This window comes from Lepisosteus platostomus, chromosome 13 (genome assembly GCF_059453375.1).
Source record: "Lepisosteus platostomus isolate fLepPlt1 chromosome 13, fLepPlt1.hap1, whole genome shotgun sequence".
NCBI lineage: Eukaryota > Metazoa > Chordata > Actinopteri > Semionotiformes > Lepisosteidae > Lepisosteus > Lepisosteus platostomus.
The window spans coordinates 1,921,730-1,947,529 of NC_142623.1; the positions used below are offsets into that span (position 1 = coordinate 1,921,730).

The 25,800-nt window shown below is 39.2% G+C and overlaps 1 protein-coding gene across 1 annotated transcript in view; it reads right to left on the bottom strand.

Annotated features, from left to right (window-relative positions):
• The window catches only part of csmd2 (CUB and Sushi multiple domains 2), a 269,206-nt gene that overhangs the window by 106,357 nt on the left and 137,049 nt on the right, over positions 1 to 25,800 (bottom strand). Inside the window, exons 6-12 of the mRNA XM_088602480.1 lie at positions 17,343 to 17,455; positions 14,702 to 14,779; positions 12,267 to 12,354; positions 10,454 to 10,578; positions 6,089 to 6,210; positions 1,782 to 1,885; positions 1,187 to 1,299 (exon numbers count right to left, since the gene is read on the bottom strand). Of these exons, the coding sequence (XP_088458606.1) occupies positions 1,187 to 1,299; positions 1,782 to 1,885; positions 6,089 to 6,210; positions 10,454 to 10,578; positions 12,267 to 12,354; positions 14,702 to 14,779; positions 17,343 to 17,455 (743 nt within the window). The remainder of the gene's footprint in view (positions 1 to 1,186; positions 1,300 to 1,781; positions 1,886 to 6,088; positions 6,211 to 10,453; positions 10,579 to 12,266; positions 12,355 to 14,701; positions 14,780 to 17,342; positions 17,456 to 25,800) is intronic.

Below are 25,800 nucleotides of genomic sequence, written 5' to 3' on the forward strand. Positions count from 1 at the left end.
AATACTTTGCATTTTCTGCCTATATTTCAGAATCTTTCTCTATGGTGAGATTTTATAAATTTAATATTTAAAGGCATACCTGCTACAAAGTGAGAAAGGATTCCGGTATGAGTGATAGGAAGGGTCCTATTGTGATTGTCATTGTTGCTGATTTTTCTCCTGTGGTGGGATTGTGTTGCTTACTGTAGGGTGTAATGTTAGCCAGCTATCTGCACCATATTCCTTAGAGGTTGCTATGATTGAGGTTTCATTGATGCTGTGTGTCATGGAAGTGGAACATAAATCTCATGCAAGGCCACTGGAATAAGATGCTTGGCTGAGATTTCAGTAGACTACTATTCCAGTAGACGGTTGTTGTTGTTATCTTCATTAGCTGTGTGAAATAATGTACAGCATTTAATATACTGTACTGTATGTTGGGCCTTGCTGTGTTTTTTTGTTTCCCTTCTTCATTGAATGCATTCTATGTCAGTGGTGGTTTTATAACCTCAAAGATTCAAATTGCAATGGATTGCATCTTAAAATAATCAATTAAGTCTAAAGCCACCATTCTATACAGTATCTGCTGTTAGAAAAAAAACAATGGATTACAGCAGTCAGTTATCCATGCTTCACATTCTGCATCTGAATGAAGTATCCTGTGGGTTCTGTCACATACTGTGTAATCACACTAATGCATCCTAAATAGCACAAGAACTGAACAAACCAGCAAGGGACGAACCTAACAAAACAGTGAGGAATAAACCAAACCCAGACCCCATTAGGTAACCTCTAATGTTTAATCACATCAACCCAAGAAAATCGGTTTCATTGTGGACTAACAGAAACCAACACAAGTTACTGTAATACAAGTTAACCTTAAACACTTGTTGACTTGTTTATTTGTTAGTGGACATTACCAGTCATGTAGAGAAGGAAATTTGTGTTTTCACATTTTCCAATTCTTACTTACCTTTTAACAAAACAAAGAGCCTCCTAGGGGATTTCACAGATTTTTCCAAATATGTTAGGAATATACTGTAGTCACCACTGAGACCACAAACACGATAAATAGTGTAACAGGAACTTAAACTGAAGAGAGCAGAAATGAAGTTACAACCTTAGAGAGTGGCATTTCTCAAGAAAAAGCAAAACAAAAGTATAAGTCTGTTTTCACTTGCTTTTTAAAATATAAACTACACCCTACCTTCAAAAGACACCTTGAAGCCGAGAGACCCACTTGTGTCATCTGTCTTGAAATTTAGCCACATCTGGTGACTGGTGCTGACAACCAGGTCAGGGGTAGTGGTCCCTGATAATCTGAAATGAAGGAGGTAAGGCACCTTTATTCACCTGCAGGTTGTTGTATAAACAAACTAACCATAGATGCATTAAAGGAAACATCTCTCTACACAGTTTATGTTTGTATTTTCATCTTCCACAGTGTGAAAAGTTAAATGTCTCTGAATATTTATCCTGGTCAGACATCATAAACCACAGACAGGACTTGACCCCATGGGCACGTCTACTTGGATCCCAACTTGAAAAGAAGGTTTCTTTTGTATAGTTGAACAAGTTTGTTCTGAGATTCCATTACCTATGCAATTTGCCTACATGATTACTGTAAAAAAAAGTTTAAAAATGTATCCTAAACTTAAACAAATTGAACTACAGATTGCTATTCTAAAGCTGATCTTTCACATGGTATTTTTTTTACTGTATCTGGTGTACAAATGCACTAAAAAGTCATCGGGTTCTGCAAAGTAGAAAGAAGGATTCAAGCTGCGGAACGCATCTCTCACACATGAAAGATGGTCTTCGAGTCTCCAACCGCTGCCCCGTCTCCCACTGTAAGTGTATCGTAGCCCCTTTCCAGGTCGAATTCCTCAAACGTCAACTTGATGACCTGAAGGCAGCCAGAAACCCAGAACGAAAGTGATTGCAAACTGTTTCCACCAATAGAACTTTGCAAAACCCTCAGTACAGATGGCAGGACCCTGGTTACAGAATGCAACAACACTGGTACTGCGTGTTGGTTGTCACAGTTGCCTCTTTGCTGTGTACAGTGTTTAATAGTTGCATCTGATGGCCGCACATCCCCTTGAAAATGTGTATGGTGCTGTAAATCACACTCTTCATGCACGCACGCCGTAATGAATTCATTTACTGTAGCCGATTATACTGTAAATCATTTCCTGCCAGGGCAAGACACTGTAGCGTAAAAATGAAGAGCTGCATCAGCGAGTTCTGCCCTCGTTGAGTTTATACCCAAGCCATGTTCGGACAGTGACAGTGGGGGTCATCCAACACAGACAGGAAAGGTGATGCCTTAGAATTTTAATTTTAGATAACAGAGCTTTAATTATCATCTTCAACTGAAAAAGGCCATAGATTACAATGAACTGCACGGTTCAATTCCATCTTATTTGTCCAAGAGGCAAACAGTGGGAGGTACTGTATGTTTGTTAGTTATTATGTTCCCTACATTAGAGGTCACTTAAAAATTACATCTGAGAGACTACATCTGTACTTCCTTTCACTATTCGGATGTTTATGAGTTGGCACTGGCATTTAGGTTAAACGTAAAGTGCATTAAGGACAGATCCAGTGTGTAATGTTGAGTTTATTCATGTATAACTCATTGCATTGTACAATATCAATAAGTGCACTTAGACTCGCTCTGAATGAAGAAACGCTGGAAAGAGCGGAAATTATTTTGACGATTCAGTCAGCAAAAACAAAATAAATAATCATACAAATAGGTAAATAATTAGAATGCCAATCCTGTTAAAAAAACATTGTAAATAAATGAGTATAAACCAGTAAATGACTGCAGGTTCTGCCTGCTCTCCTTTTGCGAAATTGTTGCCACATTTCAGCTCAACTCATAATGTTTCTGAATCACTTTGAGACCTGAGCTTAATGAAAAACCTTATATAAATGCAAATTGTGTTCTGTACTATGGTAAACAAACTGCACAGCGGAAGCTGCCAGGGGTGCTTTAGCTGTGTGCCAGGTCAGAACCTCAGAGAAATAAAATTTGCTCTGTCCCTGCATACAGCCAGCCTGGCCCTGCACAGCCACAGTACACCATGGGGTTGACATTACTGGTGCAGCCAGGGAAAAAATCTAAAAGTATGTTTGCGTGTTGGCTTGTCATGAAGTCCCTTCCACCAGGTGTCAGATAGAGACAGAGATCTAGGATGAAAAGTCTCTGAGTCAGACAGCAACAAACAATGCTGAAGCCCTTATGGCAACACACAATTAAAAGATAAACACCACTACTGTAGCTGCTGCTATTATTGCAGCTGCAACTACCACTGCTGTTGCTACTGCTATTAAAAATACTGAGAAAGAAGGCTGGATACTTGGCTTTTAGATTTCACTGATTCAAGTTACCCGCAATTGGGACCACTGAAATGAATCACACAGCTCAGTCCCAAGTCCCCAGGGCTCTGTTCACAGTTACAGAATCGGCAGAATGAGTGATCCTACCCAAACAGGTTTCCATGATGTATACCTAGAACTGCTCTTTTTTTCTTTTCTTTTTATAGAAATCTTAGTGTGACACTGAGTGCAACTGAGCATCAGATTATTCATCAATTCTTTCAGCTACGCAGCTTTCAGTCATTGGGAAAAAAAATCTCCTTGGTTTAAAGTCTTTTGTGACTGTGGTGAAGAAATGATGAACAGCAGTGTAGACATAAAACAGGAACAAGGACCTGTTTTCATTTCACATGCACAGAAATGCACTTCTGCGTGTTTTTTCCATGCACCTATTTTCCACTGTACGTTAACCATGAAAGAAGCAGTTAAACAACAAAGATTCCCAGCTAATACAGTATCGTTGGGTAACACTTATCTGTGCAGCATTAGGAGGGCTATTAAAATGTGCAACTACTGTATATTAATGAAAATGCAGTGCTGTAAAATGACACACATCATTAATCCAACTGGCAGATTTCTTAATTGCAATGGTTTTTTTTTTACCTGACCCTGGTAATTAAAATGCCTTTCAGCTTTTGATATGTTATACAGTAGCTCGAAGATTCTATGTTCTTGCAAGACTTTAAATCAAGGAGCTCAAAACAAAGGAGGGAAATTTAATTAAACCAAAGAAGAGGTTTTGAGTGGAGAAAAGACGTGAAAGTCTTGAAGCTCAAATTACGAACTGTGTTGAGTTAATACTGTGAATTAACTGACATGTAAGTCTATGTATATGTACATACTATTTACAAGTTTATGACCACAGACTACAGTATTTTCAAGGTTCATGACTACAGACTGGATTACTGTTGCTCACGATGGCTAAGGGCCCATTGTACACTGTTCCAGTAACCACATACAGTATAATTGAAGAAATAAAAAAAAATGCTTTAAATTGAGCTTCTATCAGATGTTTGGGAGAAAGAACAGATCTTAATTTTACCTACTTCTATTCTCCTATACACACACATACTGTATATATATATGTCATACATGTTCAGGTGGGTAGCTGCGTCAGCATGCGTAGGCTGCAAAGGAACAAGTAATATGTTTATTCCATGCTGAAAAAAAGAAGAAAGAGAACACAACATTTCGACCGTGGAGCCTTCTTCAGGTGTCGATATGTCATACATATATGTCATACATTCTTGGCTTCCATTTGCACATTTCTCTCACACCCCACCTGCTACCTCATCTGCACCCATGCAGCAGCTCCCTGGCTCATTCCTCGTGAACGTGAGGTGCTTCAGTCTGCCTTGTTCTTACTGTCAGCCGCCAGTTCTGACAGCTGGGTGAGTTGACACAACCCTCGATAAATTTGTCCTTCTATTGCTTACGTTAGGATTCGTTATTATCGAACCAAACTACTGAAATATGCTCTGTGCTGTAGCTTAGAGGAAATTGTAGAACCTGACCCGAGTTCCTGACCTAGCCTGAGTATGTGACATTTCAGCTGACCAGAGCTGTACACAGTCTACTTTCAAAGCACCACTGGGGATACACTGTGTGAGTGTCTTCTTGGGTGGCTTCTGGAAATTGGCCTTTTTTTAACAAATTGAAATTCATTTCAACCTTTTGCTGAACTGCTTTGTGACTTCATGCACCTTCTACAACATGGAATGCAGCACACATGCATTTTTAAGACTTTCTTAAAGGGTTTAGTTCTGTTCAGGCCACCTTAGTACTCCAATCTGCCCTAGCCTACTTCAGAAAGAAGAGCATTTCCTGTGGGAGGCAGATGGCAGCTGTGCGATCTTAAAAGAACACGTAAGCATTGAGACACCTTATTTCTTAGGAACCAAAGCCAGACAGCATTACTCAAGGCCTGATTTACACATTCCCAGGAGTACCATCAGGGGCTGATCAGTACAGTTTTATTCACGGTCTCAAGTCCTCAATGCTGCTCTAAATTTAAGGCATTGCATCATGGCACCCAAACATGCAGTGCCATGCACTCAAAACATGCTCCAACATTGATCACAGCTGCAAAAGTTATCCGGGATACTTCATTGTAACATACAGCATCCCCCATAATGAGCTCAGGGGCCTTGATAATTGTCCATTACCACTTCTCTGCGAGCCTCTCTCATGAATGTTTGTTTTTTTGATGAGGACACAAGTTTCGCAGACCTATTTGTTTGAGCCCTGAGAAAAAAACTGTTGGCAAGCGAGCAGCACTGCGGCCTTGAACCAGTCAGCAAAGTCATTACCTAGGAATCATCCCACCTTGTCATTCTCATGAAATCAGTTCGGCCCTAAAAGCATCTTTTTAATAATGTTCTCTACTGAGAACACAGGCAGTGACTGTACATGCAGGGAAAATATTTTCTTCAACTCAACCACTATTCACCTATAAACAATCCAGCAGGAAAGAAGAACAAAGACTGTTGTGTTTCATTCCGTGTTTTAACACAAAAATGAAGAATTTAACCTTTGCATCTAAGATGTTTAATTAAGCTTCAGACTTCACCCATTTCTATAACTATGTAGTGCATTCTCAACAGTTAAATACATGATAGTTTTTCAGGTCAGGTAATGTGTTGACAACCTGCAGGGGGTGATAGAAGAGAAGAGTCACTGCGCTGAGGGACACTCAAGAGTGCAGAAGGCTGGGATACGGTACCTTGGTGAGGTCGGAGGCAGTGATCACCCAGGTGCAGTTGGCATTGTTGTCATACTGCACAGGAAAATTGGGGGAAGTGATGAGTCCTGTGGGGCCTCTGAGCTGCCCCCCACACATTGGAGCTACAAGGAAAATCAAGAGAGGGATTAGTATGAGCCCTGTAGACATCTTTTAATCTGATATGACCTCAAAATACTAAAACATTATTTCAACTAAAGCCATCATTTTCTTTTGTAAAGCGAAACTTATAATACACTAGGATATTACTGCGCAAACAAAGAAAAGCCATTTTTAATTGGAGATGATGGCTTCATTCAGCGAATATAAAACAGATGTTTTGAATATTCTCAGTGTAGAGCACTTCCTATTAGTGGAAATGAACCTTCCACTGCTGAAATTTTTAAAAAACCTCATGAATTTTCCTTTTTGAAATTTGGAATTCTGTATGTAAATTTGCATGGCTAATGGCTAATTTGATTTTCATCAAATATTACCAATCACATCAAAAAATGTCCCTGCTTTTATTTTGTCTCTCAGCATCTACGTAGCAATTAAGGCATCTAAATGAAATCTAAGTTAATTAAAAGTATTTTTTACACAATTCCTTAATTCTACTTCTTAAATTCCTAAAGAAAATTAACTCTCCTGAGGGTCCCCTAAGTATCATTTAGAGAGACTTTCAATCATAGCAAATGGAAAGAGGTGTTGATACAATAAAAGAAGTTTTAAGGTTGAATGAAAGCAATGCTATCTTGGAGAATGAAAGGAAGTAGACTTTCAAGTTGAAATGGACATCTTTAGTAATGTTAGTTATAATGAACTCATTAAAAGAGTGAACTCTTGTACCACACCAGCCACTTTTCCTGTGAAGTCAAAAAACTTTTTTCTTCCTCTTTTAATGACTGTCAAGACAGAAACCAGAAGCCATGTAAAATCTGATTTTTTTTTCCTACAGCAGGCCCGTCACACCACACAGGGTGAAGACAGGAGCAAATGGGACTTTAGTTCTCTAAGTGTGTCTGGATTACATCATAGCTTTGACATATCTGCCAAATGCTGATCACCAACTTGAGTGCTGACGGGGAGCTATTGATTGCCAGAGGCTTCTTCCTTCTTCAATTATATGAAGTATAATTCAGCACAATCCTTAGCCTATTATAAAAAATCTGATTTAACAGCCAATGTTACCCCCTCAAGGTGTTTTCCATCTCTTTCCCTTTGAAAGCATGGTGTGCCATAATGAGGTATCTTTAAGTTAAAGTGCATCATTAGTTAACTTTTCTAGGAGTCAATTTGATCTAAATCTGCTATTTATAAGTACACAGAAAAGCCATCAAATTCCACTGAACTGGGATAATTGTGGGATTACCCTTAATAGTGGGATCTCTGAGAAATCCAATTCCACTCTCCTCTATATACTGTATGTCTAATAGAAAACAGGCTATTCTTATTATAAGATGAATAGGAACTTTGGTTTTTAAGTAATACATGTATTTTTTGTTTTATTTTGTTATTAATCTCTATATAATAATCATGGCTGTTTGCAAAGATGTAATGCACAACTTTTGCTTCAATGGTTTCTTTCTTAGCAATGTTTTGTATAATAATTATAGAATAACAAAAAATGCTATGCTCTGTATAGACAATTATGACTGCATTTTACAATGAATCAAAAACTCAGACAAATAAATCTCCAAGAATTTTTAGAAAGAGAAAAAGACTTAAGAAGGGTTTTGAGCCAATCCTGACAATTCATTTAATTAGTAAATTACAGGCTATTACTTTAGTAAATTACATGTAGTACATTGAAGATTTTATTGTTCTTTATTATATTAACCTAGGATATTTGATAAACTGTCCATCTATAATCAGCATTCTTAGCTTCCTAAGAGAGAAATAAACAGAAAGCCGTTGCTCATTGAGAAAGCAACTGAAATTCATGATTTGGATTGATCAGCAGTTTATCATTCTAAAATTCCAACGGAAGCTGTTCTCAAAAGTTTGATTAAATTCAAAAGATTAAATTAGATTGTGTTGTCCAATTTCCACTTACAAACCCTGTGGAATTAGAACTCTGATTGTAGTCTCTCACACATCTGACTAATTTGTAGTCCTGCTGTATTTAATCTGCTTCATGTACTTTTGCTGTGCCACTGTCTCATTACTTCCAGTGGTCACGATCACAATGACTCGTAACTCCTCAACAGGATATATAAACTGCACTGGCCAGACTTATGCTACTGCATGTGCTTCACAAAGAACATCTAAAACAAAGCACATAATAATAAGAAACACGTGACACCGAATAGTCCCAAGGGACTTCTATCTAACATGCACACTGTTACTGTAGCTGAATGCAGTTCTGAAATAGAAAGGGTAAAAGTTAGATAGTTAGATAAGAACATATTAATTAATCAAAATCATCTTGAGTTAAATAAGAGGATTAAAGTTGGAGATTACCATTAAATTTTGCACTGTGTGCCTCCCTGTTTAGCTCCGGTGGAAAACAGATAAGCTCTGAGTTTATGTTGCCTGTCTTTGCATCTTTGACTAGGATATCAGAATTCTGTCTGGTTCTCTGTCAACCATTTTTTTAAACCATGCGTATCCCTCACCATTGCCTTAGAGATCTTTTATGCATCCGTGTGTGTTAAAATGTGTATAGATTTTGCATATTGGATAATGTACACAGAACAAAAAAGTACATTAATTTTATAAACATATCACTTAGATCTAATTTGTCATCTTGACACATCACTTGGTCATTTCACCACAGTAGTGTCGCTGTAAGTGCTTGTAAGGAGCTTTCAGTGCAAAGTAATCACGTACTGTACATTTAGCCTCTTAGGATACTGCCTGTGAAACGTGCACCAGTAATATCTATTGTGGTATTATGCGGGGGCGTGTTCAGTGTGGAGGCAGAGCCCTAGATTAAGGGTGACGTGTTGCCTTAGCAATCACAGCTGTTCTGCCTAATTAATGACGAGTCACAGCTGGGGGGCTTTAAGACACACAGAGCGCCTCCCGAAGGGACAAGCAGGCCCCCACAAGGGGAGGAGCCTTCCATCGACATTCCCGGAGGGGGATTGTGACTGAGTGCAAGGCCGTTGTTTTTCCTTCGTTTTCTTTTCACCCGTCCCACCTTGTACCTCCAGCGGGGCAGGCTGACCCTTCTTTCCCCCTCCCGACGTGCATCTTCCATCGGGACAGGTTGAGTTCGGCCTTGAGCTCCCCGCTCACCCAGACTGGACCCCCATAAACAGGGCAAACCCAATGGGGATACCGCTGTGCCAAGCAAGTTCTTTTTCCCAGGCTGGACCCCGTTAGATTGGGAAAGTCCAGCCTGGTCGCCACGTAGATGCATCCATCAAGCTAAGAGCAAGTTTGGATCCAGGCAAATGAGGCAGGAGCCACCAACCATACATGGAAGGAGTCCCTGTACTTCTGAGAGGATTCAGAGTGAATAGTCACAGAAGCTTCTTGTGCATGCGCTGCTAAAATACTGCGTCCAAGGCTGAGTTGAGAATTTTTGACTCACTACATTTCTGCTCTGCCTGACATGTTGGGGTGTCTGGTGCGTTGTATCTGTCTTTCGGGGTATACGGTACAACTGCACCAGAGCACGGGGACCTGCTGGAGCCGTCAAGCCCTCATCTCTCCTGAGTCAGCCATCCTGTACCAGCAGGGGTTTTAAAGCCATTTTTTCTCCTTCACAGTTACATTTCTCTGCCACTCGCAGTTAATCTTCAGCCTACAGCCACGTTCTCGTCTCGAGCTGACAGGTAATCAAAATAATAAAACAACCTCATGACAGTTACGTATTTGTAAAACATTAAGTGCCACCTTCAAAACACCTTGAGAGGTACAGCAACTTCTCGCTAAAAGGTGCATTTTAGGTTTCAAACTAGGGCTTTTATTTACTTCTGCTCATCTCAGATTCAGTTCTCACTGGCAAGACAAAGGAAATGAGCCTCTTCATTATGATAAAGATTTATTACAGACTTTTTCAACTTTAGGCAGTAAATTTCCAAAGTGGCACAAAGCATGAACTGTATTAGGAAGCAATACGTGTTGAAGAGACATAATGAAATATGGTTACTTCTTCTCTATGTGTACATATCATTTGCATGAGTTGGGGGAAAATCAGAATAAAGGTAAATGCTCTCTTTCCATCTATCTCTTTCAATACCTAGCTTACTCTCTGTCAAGTACTATCTTAAACTACAATGCATAATGAATGGGGGCATTACAACACTAACATCAGCAAAAGGATGGTTTAGCATGTCAGTGGAGTTTGTGAGGTGTGCCGTGCTGTGCCTTATGCCCATATACAGTAGGATGAAGAAGGTGCACCCCAGCCCTTACCCCTGCAGAATGGGCGATCATCGCTCCAGCCAACATAGCTGTCCGTCACCCGGAGGCAGGTGATGCTCTTTGAGCCCTGCAGCTCGTACCCCTCGTCGCAGGAAAAGTGCACAGTGGAACCCCGCCTAGGAGCAAGAGAAAAAGTGACACACATATCAGCACAGGTGTGCAAAACACACAGGTCCAGAAGGTCAACATACTTTCAGTCCTCTAAACCAATGAGAAAAAGCTAAGAAGACAGAACTATTCCCTACAAGGATCTGCATGGTGTTGGGTGTTATGCTGTTATCTGCTCTAAGTATTAATATTTATTTACTACCCACTATTTTTACTCTGCTATACTGGACCAGATGTGTTTGCAATCTCAATCTACAGTACATTCATGTATCCCAGAGTAATAATATGGGTTATGCATTTGTGTCAGCCTCAATTATTCTTTTTTCTTCTCCTATGTAAAGAGACTCAAACTGAAAAAAAATATCAGACTCAAAAAATAAGCAGGAAATGATGGAGAGGAAAACAGACAGGCTGCTGAGAAGTGAAAATCAGATGTGCTCCTGTGCTCAGCGATGCTTTAATCCCAAATTCAGGCTAAAGAGAGATTGTTCTGGCTCCTGTGAATCCCTAGATGAACATGGGACAATCCTGATAGACTGGCATGTCTGGAGCAGCACACAAGGGCAGAGTGTTAAAGCAGGGCTAAACTCCAATGCTGTATGTTACCTGCCCTGCAGCTGTTTCACTGTCCTGTTCCATACTGTATGGATAGAAATATGGCTACTGCTGGACTTCTAAGAGAGAAGGACATGTTCACATCAAAAATTGAATAAAGCTGTTAAACTGAGTCCTAAGCAGGTCTTAACCCCTAGTTCCTTGGACCGTGGAAGACAGCTACAGCTGTTACACAACAACCAGCTTAACATTGCCTATAGATACTAGGTGTACTTTTATACATATATTGAAAAGCAGGGAAAATCAACATTCAGCATTTCACAACAATCAGTACTTAAAATGGAGTGATCCTGTTAACAACAAATAATTAAATAATTAAGGGGCTTATTGCATCTGTAATAGAGGGTGTAGGCATTGATGCAAGCTGGCATGTACTGTATGATATGTTTGGAGTAGTGAGACTTTTATTTCCCTTCTATTTTCAAGTTCTGAATAGCATCAGCACAGCAGGTCTCATTAAAGGTACTGTAAGTGTGCAACTACTACAGCTTTCACTAAACAGTATATTTTATCCAACATACATGTAGCAAGATTTTGCTAAAGAACCAATTAAATGTGCAGGGTTGAACTATAATGACTACAAGGACAACAAGTATACAAGTAATACAAATAAGACCAGGCATCACTGTACATTATCTCCAAATTTTCAAGTATGTCTGAATGAAACATGAATAGTTACAACACAGAGTATTTAAATGGATGTGATACAACCCATTAAAAAGAATTTCTAGATTTTGACAAAGTTAAGTCACTTTGGTTTTGAATATTTTTTCATATGCCAAAACACTAGAAATATACATCCTTTCAAAGTCTAAGGATTATGGGATGATTTATTGAACCATTGGACTTCCATTGAGCTTCTGACAGGCAGAATTTAACCTTGTTCTTCTGAAGCAAATTAAGATTGTGTTAGTACAGTGTAATTCCTGACATTTGTGCCAATTAAAGCATTTTATGCCCTGCAAAAGTATGCCATTCTGTGCTGGTGCAGCGCTGACATAAGAATGGGGGTGGACAACAGCCTGGCATCAGAAAAGCTCATGCTCATGTTTATTTCCAAAATCGTGAAGCGCAGTCTTACCGGAAGTCTGAACCTTTTCTCTTGCCTCTCTCAGGAATTCCTGGGTCTGGACACATGTTGTGCCCCTGAGCCACACCCATCTGAGACACTGTGAAGAGAGAAATCAGACAAGGCTTCAAGACTGGAGATTCATCAGTGATCAATACATCTTGTCCTCCTGCAGCAACACACTGGTTGTTCCTGCAGCTCCATGTGCATGAGTGTAATTACAGGGCTTTTATAAAAAATGTTACTTATTCATGCATATCTTAAAGATACATCTTTATATTAATGTAAGATATTTATCATTTTGAAAACATTTTCCTTTTCTTGAAAGGAACACATTTGAAAGAGAGTTAAACAAATTATTCTCATTAAAAACCTTCATGAATCATTTCTTCATGATACAGTTAAAACTACAGCTATAAGTGACAATGAAGTGTCTCTAAAAATCTAAATAAAGTAAATGTAAACATTTCCAGCTTCCAAGCAAAGGGGATGTTTGCTGAGATGTACGGGGGGCAGATTCTGTGATCAAAGCAATCATAAGGTTTACCTTGTTTTACTTTAGTTAGTTAAGTTCTGGGTAAATGGTTCAGTGCCAATCAACAGTCCAGAGAGATACCATATAAAACAATGAAGGACAAGGGAGGAGGGACCTCAAGAGAGAGACATAAGGTGAGAGTTCTTTGTTTGAGATCACCTGGAAAGATTGAAGGCAAGTATTTGAATCTTCTTAAGAGAGCTTGCTATTCTGTAGTTTTTGGGTACTCTGATTTCCCGAGTGAAGAATACCTAATTTAAAAATCTCTTCTGCTTTGTGGGTGCATTTTAGAATCAGGAAATAGGTTTCCATTCAGTTGGTTTATAGAGAGAGATTTAACTGCAGGTTGTATTCTACTTGGTTTAGAAAGTAGGTCCTGGAGTGTTAAAAAAACCTGAGAGAGGGCTCATCTTAGGTCTGAGGAGATAAAATCAGTCCATTTTTATGTTGTAGTCTTTAATTTCATGGTGAGGATTATCTTAAAGCAAGGAAACTATACATACAAGACATAAAGTTTCCAAATACAATTTTTAGGTGGAAATCAAATACAGTTAAATTAGTTAAAAACCTACATTGTGGAGTTCACATGCATGGTTTCTATTAATTTTTAATGCATCATATGTTGTCAGTGAAAGCAATAAAAGCCTATTAATAAGTTAAATAATAAGATGAAAGAGATCATTGCCTTCCCTTTTTTGTCATTCACTGTTTGGCATTTTGCACTGGTAGAGTTTGCTGTGGTAACCATCTGGCTGGGCTGTTAAAAGTTTTTACTCTTTAAGCTGACGCAGAAGAGGTGCAGCCTGTACCTCCAAGTCCTGAGCCCAAAAGATCTGACCATTCCTTGAGGACAGTGCACAACCATTCACTTTTTGGGTAAAAAAATAAACAGAAAAAAAGCAAATGTGCTGGTAGAGACAGGGCATATCTCCAATATAAACATGCCCCCAGTCCTGATAAGTTCCACACAAGGAACCCCTTTGAAAAATGAACATGGCTCCACTATTCAACTGCTTTTGTCCTAGTTACTGTTGGTCTTACAGCACGTCACGGACAGCAATCAGGACATGCACTAACGTCTTGGTGAGCCCATTCCATTCTGAAGAAAGACTCCCGTTCAGCTGAAGCCTTATGGTTAATATGAGGCAGCTGTGTTATTTACATTTCTATTACTCTAAGTTCATTGTGAGAAAATGTCACATTTTCATGTGGGCTACCCAGGGAGATTCCAGTGAAATTGAGTTACATAAATCCCCCAACCTCCCCTGATAAAGCTGCCCTTTTGTCTAATATTAATATGCATGAGATCCATATTCTTGTGACTTTCCAATCAACATATGTCAGATCTCATTACCAGGCCCATGTCAGCTTTCGGTGTGGCTGCTGCAGTTGAACCGTCAAGTGGACTAGAACTGAGATGCCTCTGCTTGCTCTTTGCACCTTAACGGGCCGGTGACTCGGAGGACAGAAACAGTTCAGACTTTCTTTGAATCCAGGGACTGCAATCGTTCTAAAACTTGAAATAGTGGAATTCCATGATTCTATGTTGAGTCATTTATACATTTACAGTACAAGTTCTGGGCACACTAGCAGTGGCTCTATTGTTACAAATAGGGGGTGACGAAAATAGACAACACCAGGAAGTGGCCGAGCGGATTTGTCAATAAATAAAATAAATAATCGTAACCCACAATTTGTAAGTGATTTTTGCCAAGAAAATACCTGAGCGGTTGGTATGGTTAGAGGCACGTCAATTCTTTTCTGTCTGTCACAGTTGTGGTGAAAGAGTAATAATTCGAAGTAGAACAAGGAAATTCAAGGAGAGAGGGGGAATTAACAGATAATAGGGACTTAAACAGTACGTGTCTAAATCTGGACTGCCGGATTTGCAAGGAAAACGCAAAAAACTCACAGACAGATATTTTCTGGTGATTGTCTTTGCTCGGGAGCAGTTTCACACCTCGGGATTTCAGCTCAGTCATTTTCTTCACTGCAATTAGAAGCACAAGCAGTGAGCCATTGGGGAAGACAAACAAGAAGAAAAGGGGGCCCACACTGTTAATGCAGTCAGTTGGCAACGACATGTTTAAACACTGCTTACAGCACTCATCCAGACAACCAGCACGCTGTGTTTAAACAAAGCACAGAATATTTGTTTTTGAAACCTGAACAGTCTATATTTAAACACTACATGCAATCTACAGAGGCACCGGAGCCTCTGAGGATCAAAAGTGTGCCTATATGTTCTGTGTCTAGTCCCACAGCACTATGCCCTTACAGACTTCTTCTGCTTTCCTAATACAACAGACTAATGCAAGTTCAGTCCTGAGGGTCTGGAAGTAGTTCATTATGAGCAAGTCATTAAAAGATGGATTTGACAGGACTTGGTAAAATAATTATACTCACGTACTGTACATTTGAAGGTGAGACATGCACAACTGTTCAGACTTCATGGACAAACAATCCATTGACTGCTACCTTTTGTTTGCACAGACTGACATATTGAGAATTCCAAGAAAAAATATTAGCCATGTGAATCTGCCTTTTCCTGGATGACTGGGTCATTAAATATCAGTAAATAAAAATATCCAGGTAAGACTTGATTTACCAATGATATTCAGCCCAAGTCTAACTGGAACAGATTTTGTAGTGACTGGAAGAGTGTCATGCTTATTTATAAATAATGCATGCTTAGAAATAGCATACTTAAACATCAAACATCAGTAAAACATTGATAAATGCTGAATTGTAAGTCCTTTGTGCTAAGAAGGATTGCTATAAAACAGAAATATCAATGAGTGTTTAATGATTCAGCTACTGATCAGAAGAATCATGTCACCCCTCTCAAAGAAAGGAAACCTTATCACTACTGTTTCCACACAACTAAAGATGGGATTATTATAAGATGCATTTAGGCATACAGTTGAACATTTGAATAATAGCGGTATATTTTATTTTGAAGAAAGTGGGAGTGATTATCTGTCATAATCAAGATCATGTCCATTTCCTATACATGCAGTGAGTAGATTGCAGAATGGTTCTGACTGGAAACCCAGTGTTCACGTTTTCTGTCTTTGCAACTTCATACAACTTGTTCGAGTACACTTGTAGACTTGTACAACCTGTAGAACGAAAACCCACGTGGAGCCCAGCTCTGAGAAAAAAAATCTTCAGAAACATCACAAATCCAGTCCGTTCCAGGTTCAGTAACACTCAGCTTGTAAGATCATCCCAGAGACGTCTTACAGAAGCAGCAATTCAAGTCTTCTCTGGAAGTCAGAGGCATTATTGCAGTGAAAAAAACCCTCACAAAATGGGGTGGCTCCTTGTACAGAGAGTGAAAAAAGCCTTTTATCTCTCGTCTTTTAATCTCTTTCAGGGAAAGGGCAGTGGAAGAGAAGGGTCTAAGTGGCTTGTTACGCTAAGAGCATGTCCCAGTGAAACGGGTTATCCCTTAGTGTTGAGAAATCAATAGGAAATTTAATTAAGTGCTTAGTCCCATTCCTTTTTTTCATTTATTTTACACAGAACCTGTAATCCTATCTTCTTCTTAAGCATCCTCTCCATTTAGGATCGCCCTGTTGTTGGGAGTGAGATCCCCAGCACAGCAGACGGTAGCAGCTTTTTCATCTTCTCAGCTTGTCCCTTTTTGTTGACCTTAAGCTTCTCTGTTTGCAGGTATACAGTGCTGCTACCACAGCCCTGCAGGGAATACAAATCCCTGAAAGTGCCCCTATCTTCTTCTAGACCCTTGCCAATTAGAATGATACAGAAAACTTTGTTTTGTTTTGCGTGTGTGTGGTTTCTTGATGGCATTTTGACAAAGAAGAAAGCAATAAAATGATCATCACAACTTTAATAACAGTTCTTCTCCAGTTCATGCACAGGGTGTATCGTACACCAGCGTCTGGTTTTGGAATAAATGTGAGGGCTATACTCATAGATCTCCAGATGTCCTACAGGCCAAGCCAGTGAGGCACTGAGGGATGTTTTGTCATTACTGAGGGAGAGAAATACACAAAACTGTGCAAATCTCCCTGCTGCTGTGTAATCTCTGTGCTTTCAGAGCAGGCATTGTGAGTTTCTGCATTTACCCCCTTCACAAAACTTGCAGATGTGCACAGTGTCAGCCTGATGGAGCACCTTCTTAACTTGAGAAGGTATTTATGGTGAGGAGAATGGAAAGAAAGGGAGAATCTGAGAGTGGATTTCTCCTGGTTGAGTCCTGGTTGTCTTTAAGCAGACCTCAGAATCGCTGCAGATCTGGTGTCCAAAGTTTCAGTTTCCATTACGGTGATATATTTTTTTTTCGAATTGCAATTTCAGTGACGAACGCAGTAGGCTGAACGTAATGAAACACTGAGATGTAACCAAATTCTTATTGATCTTCAATTACACAAACTATAATAAGATTACACTGGCATATCAGGATTGTACTACTATTACATTAAAACTACAATCGGTCACGACCCATGGCGTTACAAGTGCATTTCAAACCCAGGCTGTCACATTGAAAGCTTTTCTTCCAGTTGCCCTGTGGCCTTGTGGCTCACCCTGGTACTGTGCGCTGAAGCCCCTCAGTCGGTGGTTCCCATCAGATGTGAAGTGAAGTCTCAGCCAGTTCTTACTGCTAATGACAGGAGAGGGCAGGTTGGGCCCAGTGAACCTGTAAGAGAGGAGAGGAGGGAGACACTTAGCTTGTACTGGGAGGCTTGGAGGCTGTCTCTGACTCACCATTCTTAACCATTGAAATATTTATTTCACAGTCAGCCAAGTCATGACGTCATAATGAAAGCCTTATCATTCTGGATCCCTAAAAAACAGCCAGCCGTGTACAGCAGCTTCCAGAAAATCAAAATAAAGGAGACACATGATTACAAAAAAGAGCTGAGCCCAATGACAGATTATAGAGGAGAATGGACAGGTGCAAAAACCTAGCTTAGAGACCAGTTTCCTTGCTCCTTTTGTTTCTGATTTGAATACATATTCTAGAATGATACAATTGTGTATTCCTCTGTGATAATCTGTATGCTAATCTGCAAAGTAGCTTATAAAGCACATCTTCCGTTGTTAAAACAAAACAGAAAGCAATCTCCTGCTGCACAGATACAGTACCTGCGCTTCCCAAACTAATGCACCCCACTGATCGCCAGATTATTGCATTACGATTCCCTGAAGTGCCATTCAAACTCTTCAGTATACCCAAACACTGAACAATTACCTAATCCATGCAGACAGTATTGAAATTAATAATAGAAATGCGGAACCCCTGCTTTGTATCTGGAGTAAAGTCTTTCCTGTACAACACTCTTAATATGTCAGACAGCCCTGCAAATGCAAAGGACGTTTTTTTTAAAGAGAAGTAGATAACAAGGAAGACTCCCATAATAATAAAACTAGTAAAGGAAAAGGGTGGCTCTAAAAGCAATATAGGTCTTACTATAGATTTTTATGGTCTAGGTGGAAAGAATTTATATTGCAGTTAGCTGCAGTAGTGATGAAACTGTCATTTTGACATAGATAATGTTCACAGTTTATATTCAATACCAATACTGCCACACCCACACTAATACGCACACACCCCTGAGGCAGGTGGCTGTGGAGTGTTACTTTATTAAGCATCTTCAGTAGTGAAATAAAGCACTCTCTGAGTGATGCAAAAAATAATACCTTTTAAAGAAGAAACTGAAGCAAAATTAGTTGAAATCCTGTACTTTACGTGTCACTCAAGCAAACAGATGAGTGAACTGGGGGTCTGTGAATTGACAGAGGGGATTCAAGGGAGGAAAAAAAAAAAGCTCTGTGTCTCCAGCAGAAAGGGAAGAATGAAAATGTCACAAATAAAGGTCTGTTTTTTCTACTCATTACTTTGTCATAGCAGATGCCTTTGACCATTCACCTTAGCTTTGAGCTTAACTGTTTTGAATCAGGGCTATTACCTGCTGCCTTGTAAATATCTGTAAAGGGTAATGAATGCTGTTGGGTCCAGCACAATTCCCCCTGATCGTTTCTTCTGAGCAGGATAATGAGACCACGACCTGGACTCTTAGTCCTCAGGTCAAACTGTAGACAGCTGCTCTGTTCTATTGTGCCTGTCTCTCCCTGTCACTCTCTTAACTCATCATAAAATTATCCTATATCTATGAATGCACATATACAGTATATACTGTATGGTTTCTTTTCCTGTTTGTTACTGTTTTACATTTGTTGTTTAGGCAATCAGTAGAGAAACATCTCTACAATGACCTTGTTCTATATAGGCCTCATCAATCAAACCGCCAGGAATGAGAAGTGCTTTTATCTTTGTTGTTGACCATTCAAATTTCACAGGACGTCATCAGATGGAGATAATGGGCCTGAGTCCTGCCAACAGTGGTTCTGTACGTTGCAGTAGAAAATAACCCCTTCAAAAAGAAAATGACACTATCGCTCCTCTTATTTCATGCCCATCGGGACTGCACTCCCCTTTAGGGAAGTTATTCACACACTCCTGCAACCTCTTACGCCAAACAGTGTAATTAAAATGTATAACAAAGGAACAATTAAACGAACAGCGCTTCTGTTACACCTAGGCCAATTTGAACACGAGGCATCATTTTCAACTGAATATAGGTCAAACCAGAGTATTATGAAAACAATCAAGTGATTTTATTTAGAATACATGGCAAAACAAAACTTAATTTGTTTTACAAGTTTGATGAGTGATTTGAGTTATAATACTTCAGTGAATTGATTGCAGAATGAATGTAGTCTTTAATAGTGTTTATCGTGGTGCTCATTTATGATTCAGCGTTAACAACGTTGCAAAATAGGTTATTTGCACCATCTAAACTGAAGTGTCATCGACAAAATAGCAATGGAAATCTGTACCGAATGGCCATCTAAGAGCGATGTCTTTTGTGCATAAAAGGAGGCTCATGTTTTCCTGTTGTTCACTCTCCAATTATACATATAGTGTTACTTAATTGCAGAAAAAATAAAAACACAAAATTAATTGGGGATTTTTTTTAAAAGTGCTAAAGCATCTATTCTATATTGAAGGGTGGTATATAAATGGTAGTTTTACTTGATTCTGGTTTTTACTGATCCATCAATTGTATTAGATCTGGAGATCTCTTTCTCTACAGTATATATTTATTTTTACATTAATTAAAAAGAAATAACAAAAAGGCAATTTGTTTTACAGCCTGCTGTAACTGTAATAAAATTACTGTCAGGATTACACCTCCCAGCTTCTCAATTACCAACTGTCAAGTTATTAGCATTGAAACAAACACAGCGTGGAAACCCCTCCCCCATCCCATCTAAAGTTCATCCCCAGAGGACGCTCAGTCCATGATAGAAGCCATTTAATCTCTGGCAGTAATGCATAATGAAATCCAGTATCTGTATTTTCCTCCTCATTATAAAATCCTCCAAGGTAATATGCTCCTTGCTTTTTCAACTTTTTTTTGTGTGGGATTACAAAAAATAAATTCCAAGATTCTTCTTTCACAACAATGGAACATTAACCGTTGGTGTTTTATGAGAAAATGCAGGTGTAGTCTAATTTACCTACATTGCACCCCTAACCCCTGCCAAAGCTCAACCCTAACCCGACACTGAAGTCAGACTGAGGTCAGAAGGGTTTCATCCAGCTGGATAATAACAGCCTTGCTAAGTATAAGATGTGAAACATCTGGCTGACTAAAACAAGTCTTTCTGGAGTTTTTAAAAAAGAAATAAACTGGAAAGTAATCATAGATAGCAACACCAAATCCTCTCTATGTCTCAGACCTTTTGAAAATTAAAACTTGCACAGTATTGTAATCACAGACCTTTACTCAATGACTCTTATGATTTCAGCACATAAGCAGGCAGGAGACAGACTACAGTACATGAGTTATTGTGTTTGTGCTTTAAGAGACCTATTCTGATATTTTCTTTTCCAAATCCACATACTTTTACTGCATTGGTGTAGAAAAGACACTGGAAGGAACCAATTTGTGAAGCTTTATGATTACTCTCTAATTATGCCCTGGACCTCAAGGGCAGGGTTCAAAAACTGAAAGCCTGGGAGGAGTGTTTACAGTAGCTGTGGTCCAGCTTCTGTGCCGGATGGAAGAGACTACAGTTTCTCATATCAAAATCACACATCCGGCTATGGTGGGTCTGCGCACAGCTAGGACAAGCTACAGCTCTTCCTATCTCATACATTCCAATGTGTTTCGTTAGGATACATGCTTTCCTTTTGGAGAAAGAGCTATCTTAATTTTATGCATCAACAGAGGCTCCCAAATATGAGGCTAACTCAGGTAAATGAAAGGGTTTCATGGGATTCATTTACTTCGGCTTTAGACATCTTCGAATTCTTGCTCAGACTCATCACTCATTAGCATTTAGCAAAGACTGTCATAATAACCCCAACCTCTCTTTCTAAAGCATTTTGTACTTGATAATTCCGTCATTTTCACCACTCTCTCTGCTGGTGCCAGAAAAATTGACATTTAAAATTTTATGAGATTCAAACGCATGCTCCCCAATATGAACATTACACTAAAGCAAAGCACAGATTTAGGAAAAGCTGTCTCCTTTTGGCAAAGTATTACACCAACTCATTCCTTCGCAACTGAACTGGGTAACTCATCAAAATTTCATGCTACTGTTTAACAAGTTCCGAAAGCATTTATTCATACATTTAGCTCTTTCTGTCCCTCTCTGCACTTCTTACAGGTGCTGATGATGTATTTAGCAACTTCGAAGGATTCAAAGACACGACTGGCTGAGTACTACTGTACCAGCATTGGACGGGTGAGAGTTGGGACAACTTCCTTAGCTGGTTGCACAACAGCGAACAACAATCTGTCACCCATCTCCTGCAGAGCAATCAGGCATCTGTTATGTGGGAAGCAGCAGAGGGTTCAGACTGGTGTGTGAATCAATCTGAAGTGGTCACACTGGAGAGTCCAAAGAGTTTAACAATTGGGATTTTTAGTTCAAAGCATTTAGGGGAAAACAACTAACAATTCCAAAATAATTCAAATAGTATCATAAGAAGTATAAAAAGCACTGAAATCATATTGCTTTTTCTTTGAAAATTTCATTCTGTATTCACACTTTCTGGCATTCTAGATTCTAGCTGTGAAATCTCTATATCTGTCAAAAGAAGGCAGATTTCTTCGTCTGTTTCCTTTCAGTAATCAAAATCAATCTTCCCTGAAATCGGCCACAATAATGTCTCCATGGTGGAAACAATTGAATTTAATTTATCTTCACAAGGAATGATACGCTGTGAAGAAGGGCCACTGTCAATTCCCTGCAAAAACACCAGTCCACTCTGCGACATGCAGTCTGGCAGTGGACACTGACAGAGATGGACAAAGTTGAATCTGTGATGACAGACCTCTTTCACACAGCCTCCATTTTCACAGTGCTCAGAAATTAATATAAAAGGGAGGTGTCATCTTTCAGCTCTAAGCTAAAGGGCATTTTTTTTTTCACCATTAGATATTCAGTGTTTGACTTTGGACCTAAATGAATTGGTAAAGGTGTTCAAAAAAATAAATGATGGGAGCAGACCTGCTCAGAAAAGATTAATGCTTTTGGGGGGATCAATCATTTAGAGTCTAGCCGTACCGAAATTACTTTTTTCTCCTCTTCTTTTTCATTTTTTTTTACACCGCTCACTCAAATAATGAAAGCAGCATCACGTTCCAACACCTTGTCACATGACATTAACTTTGATTTACGGCGATGGGCTTTGGACAGCTGAAGTACATTCAAAACGAGAATTGCATTTTCTGTTCATTTGCCGAGTATCTTCTACAGTATAATCACAGCTGTCCTGGTAGCACAGCTTTGGTCTTCTGGGGTCAGGTTGCTGTTCCGATCAGAGACATCGAGGGACAAAAGGCCCGAAGAGTCATTGTTCGGAGCACAGATCGGAGAAACGTGGATCACAGTGACATTTTCTTTGATTTCCCGCCCCACCACTCCAGAATTACGCCACTCCTTCAATCACTCACTCAGCAGAAGCTGTCATTTTAGAAGACAGTGCAGCATCCACTATAATTTATTTCTGATTCTCTCCAGAACACAGTTGTCCTAGTACAGCTGCCAACACATTACAGTGATGGTAATGAGCACCTGTTACATGCTAAAAGGCGTGGTAGGAACGATGTTCATTTTCCTTGATGCCACTTAATGTTGATATGTCATAAGGATTTACTCCTGAATGTTAATAGAATTTACTTCCTTCGTGCAATACAGCTCCCTTCAAACAATACCAAAAAACTAGAATTTAATCAAGAATTTCCTCTTAAGGAAAGCCAGCTACTTGCTACTGCAAGGAATGCTGGTGGACCAGAAGGTGGAGCTCTTCCCTCTGGACCCTCTAGAACTAGAAGGCACAGGAGCAAGACTGGGAAACGCAGCACCAACACAAAGCAGGTTGCTGGTATACGTGGTGTTGGTGGATCAGTAGGAGTCTGTCTTCCCAATGTAAAAGGCAATTTCCAAATTAATGGTCCCGAATAGTGACTGGAGTGGAGACATCATACTGTAGGTGATCCTTTGGGTGAGACTACACCGAGACCCTGAGTACTTCCGATTTTTCTGAGACGCTTCTTATGAGAACGTGTTCTCATTTGCAGTTTTTTTCCCATTTGCATTTGCAGTTTTGAGCTGGGGAGTACTCACTTACACAGGAGGACTTGAGCACTAGATCAAACAGCCCAAACTACTGCTTCTATCCTGCTGCTGTCCCAAACAGCCCCCTGCTTCCAGAGTGAAAAACAAACCACAGATAGAGACTAATAAGACAACACAGGAATCAGAACTTTACATACAGTAGAGAGTTGTGGGAATATGGGGTCAGCTATGCTGTCAAAATTTATACCACTGATTTTCTCCAGGAACAGCTGAGATACGGGATGACATCTTTGGATCAATTTGCTACCAGCCACCAAATGAGCTCTCATTTGTAAGCCTTCCTACAGTACTTCCTCGTTTTTTTCTGCCTTAGTTCTTCTGAAGATCCTCATACCAGTGACATTTATTCATCTTATTGTTTTCTTTCATGTCTTGTTACAAAGATGTTTTCTCTAAAAAAAAAGTAAGCTATTCCATTTGATGTCGGACACAAAATCTTCTTTTAAAAAGATGTTTTTTAAATATCTTTTTTTACGTTTCGCTAAATTGTTCAAATACAGCAAACGCCAGATTTTGTATTCCGTTTTCAGGATTAAAATATACAAGGAGTGGCAGATTCAATCCTGTATTCTTAAAGGCTGATATATAAATATCTAATAGAGTTCCTGATTTATCTGCCTGGGTCAGCCCTTCCACTAAAGAGACAAATGAAATGTCGCTTTGGATTATAGAGCCATTCAGACTGCCGTAATCTGCTAATAATGTATTGCGATTATTCAAAGAAACAGGTTTTACCTGTGATAAGGGTAAGAAATGAAAGAGAATCAGAATGTCATTACAGATTACAGTTTTTCATAAATACACTATTAAAGCCACTGTTTAAATCACGTTATTTTTCTCTCTTTTTACATGGAAGTGTTTTGAGCGGAGAGCCAGCTGCCACGGTCAGAAGTAAAGGTCTCCTAAGTGTGTCATTGCAAGCTCGATAGGCCTTTCTTTCTCTTAGTATTATTAGACTGATATCGGTGCAACGTCTGGGGCACACTAGAAATGGAATTTCAGACCTCATAAGATCGCAGTGTTTGTGGAAACGCAGACATGTTTCAGGAAGTTTCTAGAGAATACAGACACCCTTCAATTTTAGTAACATTACTTTTTATGTGAACCCATGGAAAATATTATCAAAATGATGTTTTAGCAACACAATGTTTAAAGACAACATCAAGCTATGGATAATGATGCCTGTGAACACAATGGGGTTTAGCAATTCAGCTTTGTTACTCATTTCACAGCTTAGCTGTTACAAATCAATAACATTATCTGCAACAATAAAAGTACTGTACTATTTTCACATCTTCTACTTGGAAATATAAGTACATTTTGCACCCATGTCATAAGTCCAGGATTCGTCCAAAGTAAAGTAATATCATTACAACATGATAATGATATTTCTCATCTATATCTATGTTCTTTTGCCACCATATTAATTTTTACATGGTGATATGTTTTGTTGATCACTTAATATCAAACTAGCAATAATCTTAAATCACAAGGGATCTTCCAAAATGGAAACTTTAGGAGCAAGGTTGTGCCACAACCTTTTTTAAGTGTTTGACTGAAACTCTGTACTAATAATCCTTCCATTTTAAACGGGTCAAAATACAATTTGCAACAGTATGGCACTTCTTTTAAGAGTACAAACATAGCAACTCAGTTAAGGGCTCTTAGCTGTTTGTTAAAAAAAGTCCTACAAATGAGTCTTCTCCCTTACAAAGCTGCAGGTACAGTTTAATAGGCAAGGAAAAGCACATACCAATTTGACTGGGGGTGATTTTATTTCAATCCTGTAATGGAGAAACCTTCAGACAGCTTCTAATAAGCACTCAGCATGCAGGAAGGCTGAGTCAATTCCTTTCAAGATCTGATTGTTTACTTTTAAAAATGCAACCTGCACCTTAATGAAAAAGTGTTCCTCATTTCCAAAAATACATTTGGCTCTGAAATTTAGGTCAGGGCCAGAGGCTTGATGATCCTTGAAACAGGTAAAACTAATTCTTATTGACTGACTGCTGGCTGTGGACTAAATGCTTTTCTCAGCTTCCTGTTCCAAGGCCTCTGAAACAGGTCACAGCACCAGAAAGGTAAAACAAAGCAATGGGCAGGAGCTGAGACTGCAGACACTGCCTCACGTACTGTATGACACAGGTGGCTTCCTAGATAAGGCCATTTAGCTGCCTGGAATTAGCAGAGATGCTAAAGAGCGTCAGCGTCTCTATTCAATACAGATGAAGAATGAACAACAGGCAGGCAAACACAATTTTTTAGAATTTATAAATTATAACTCACATTTATTATTTGTAAATTATATATTTATAAATAGAA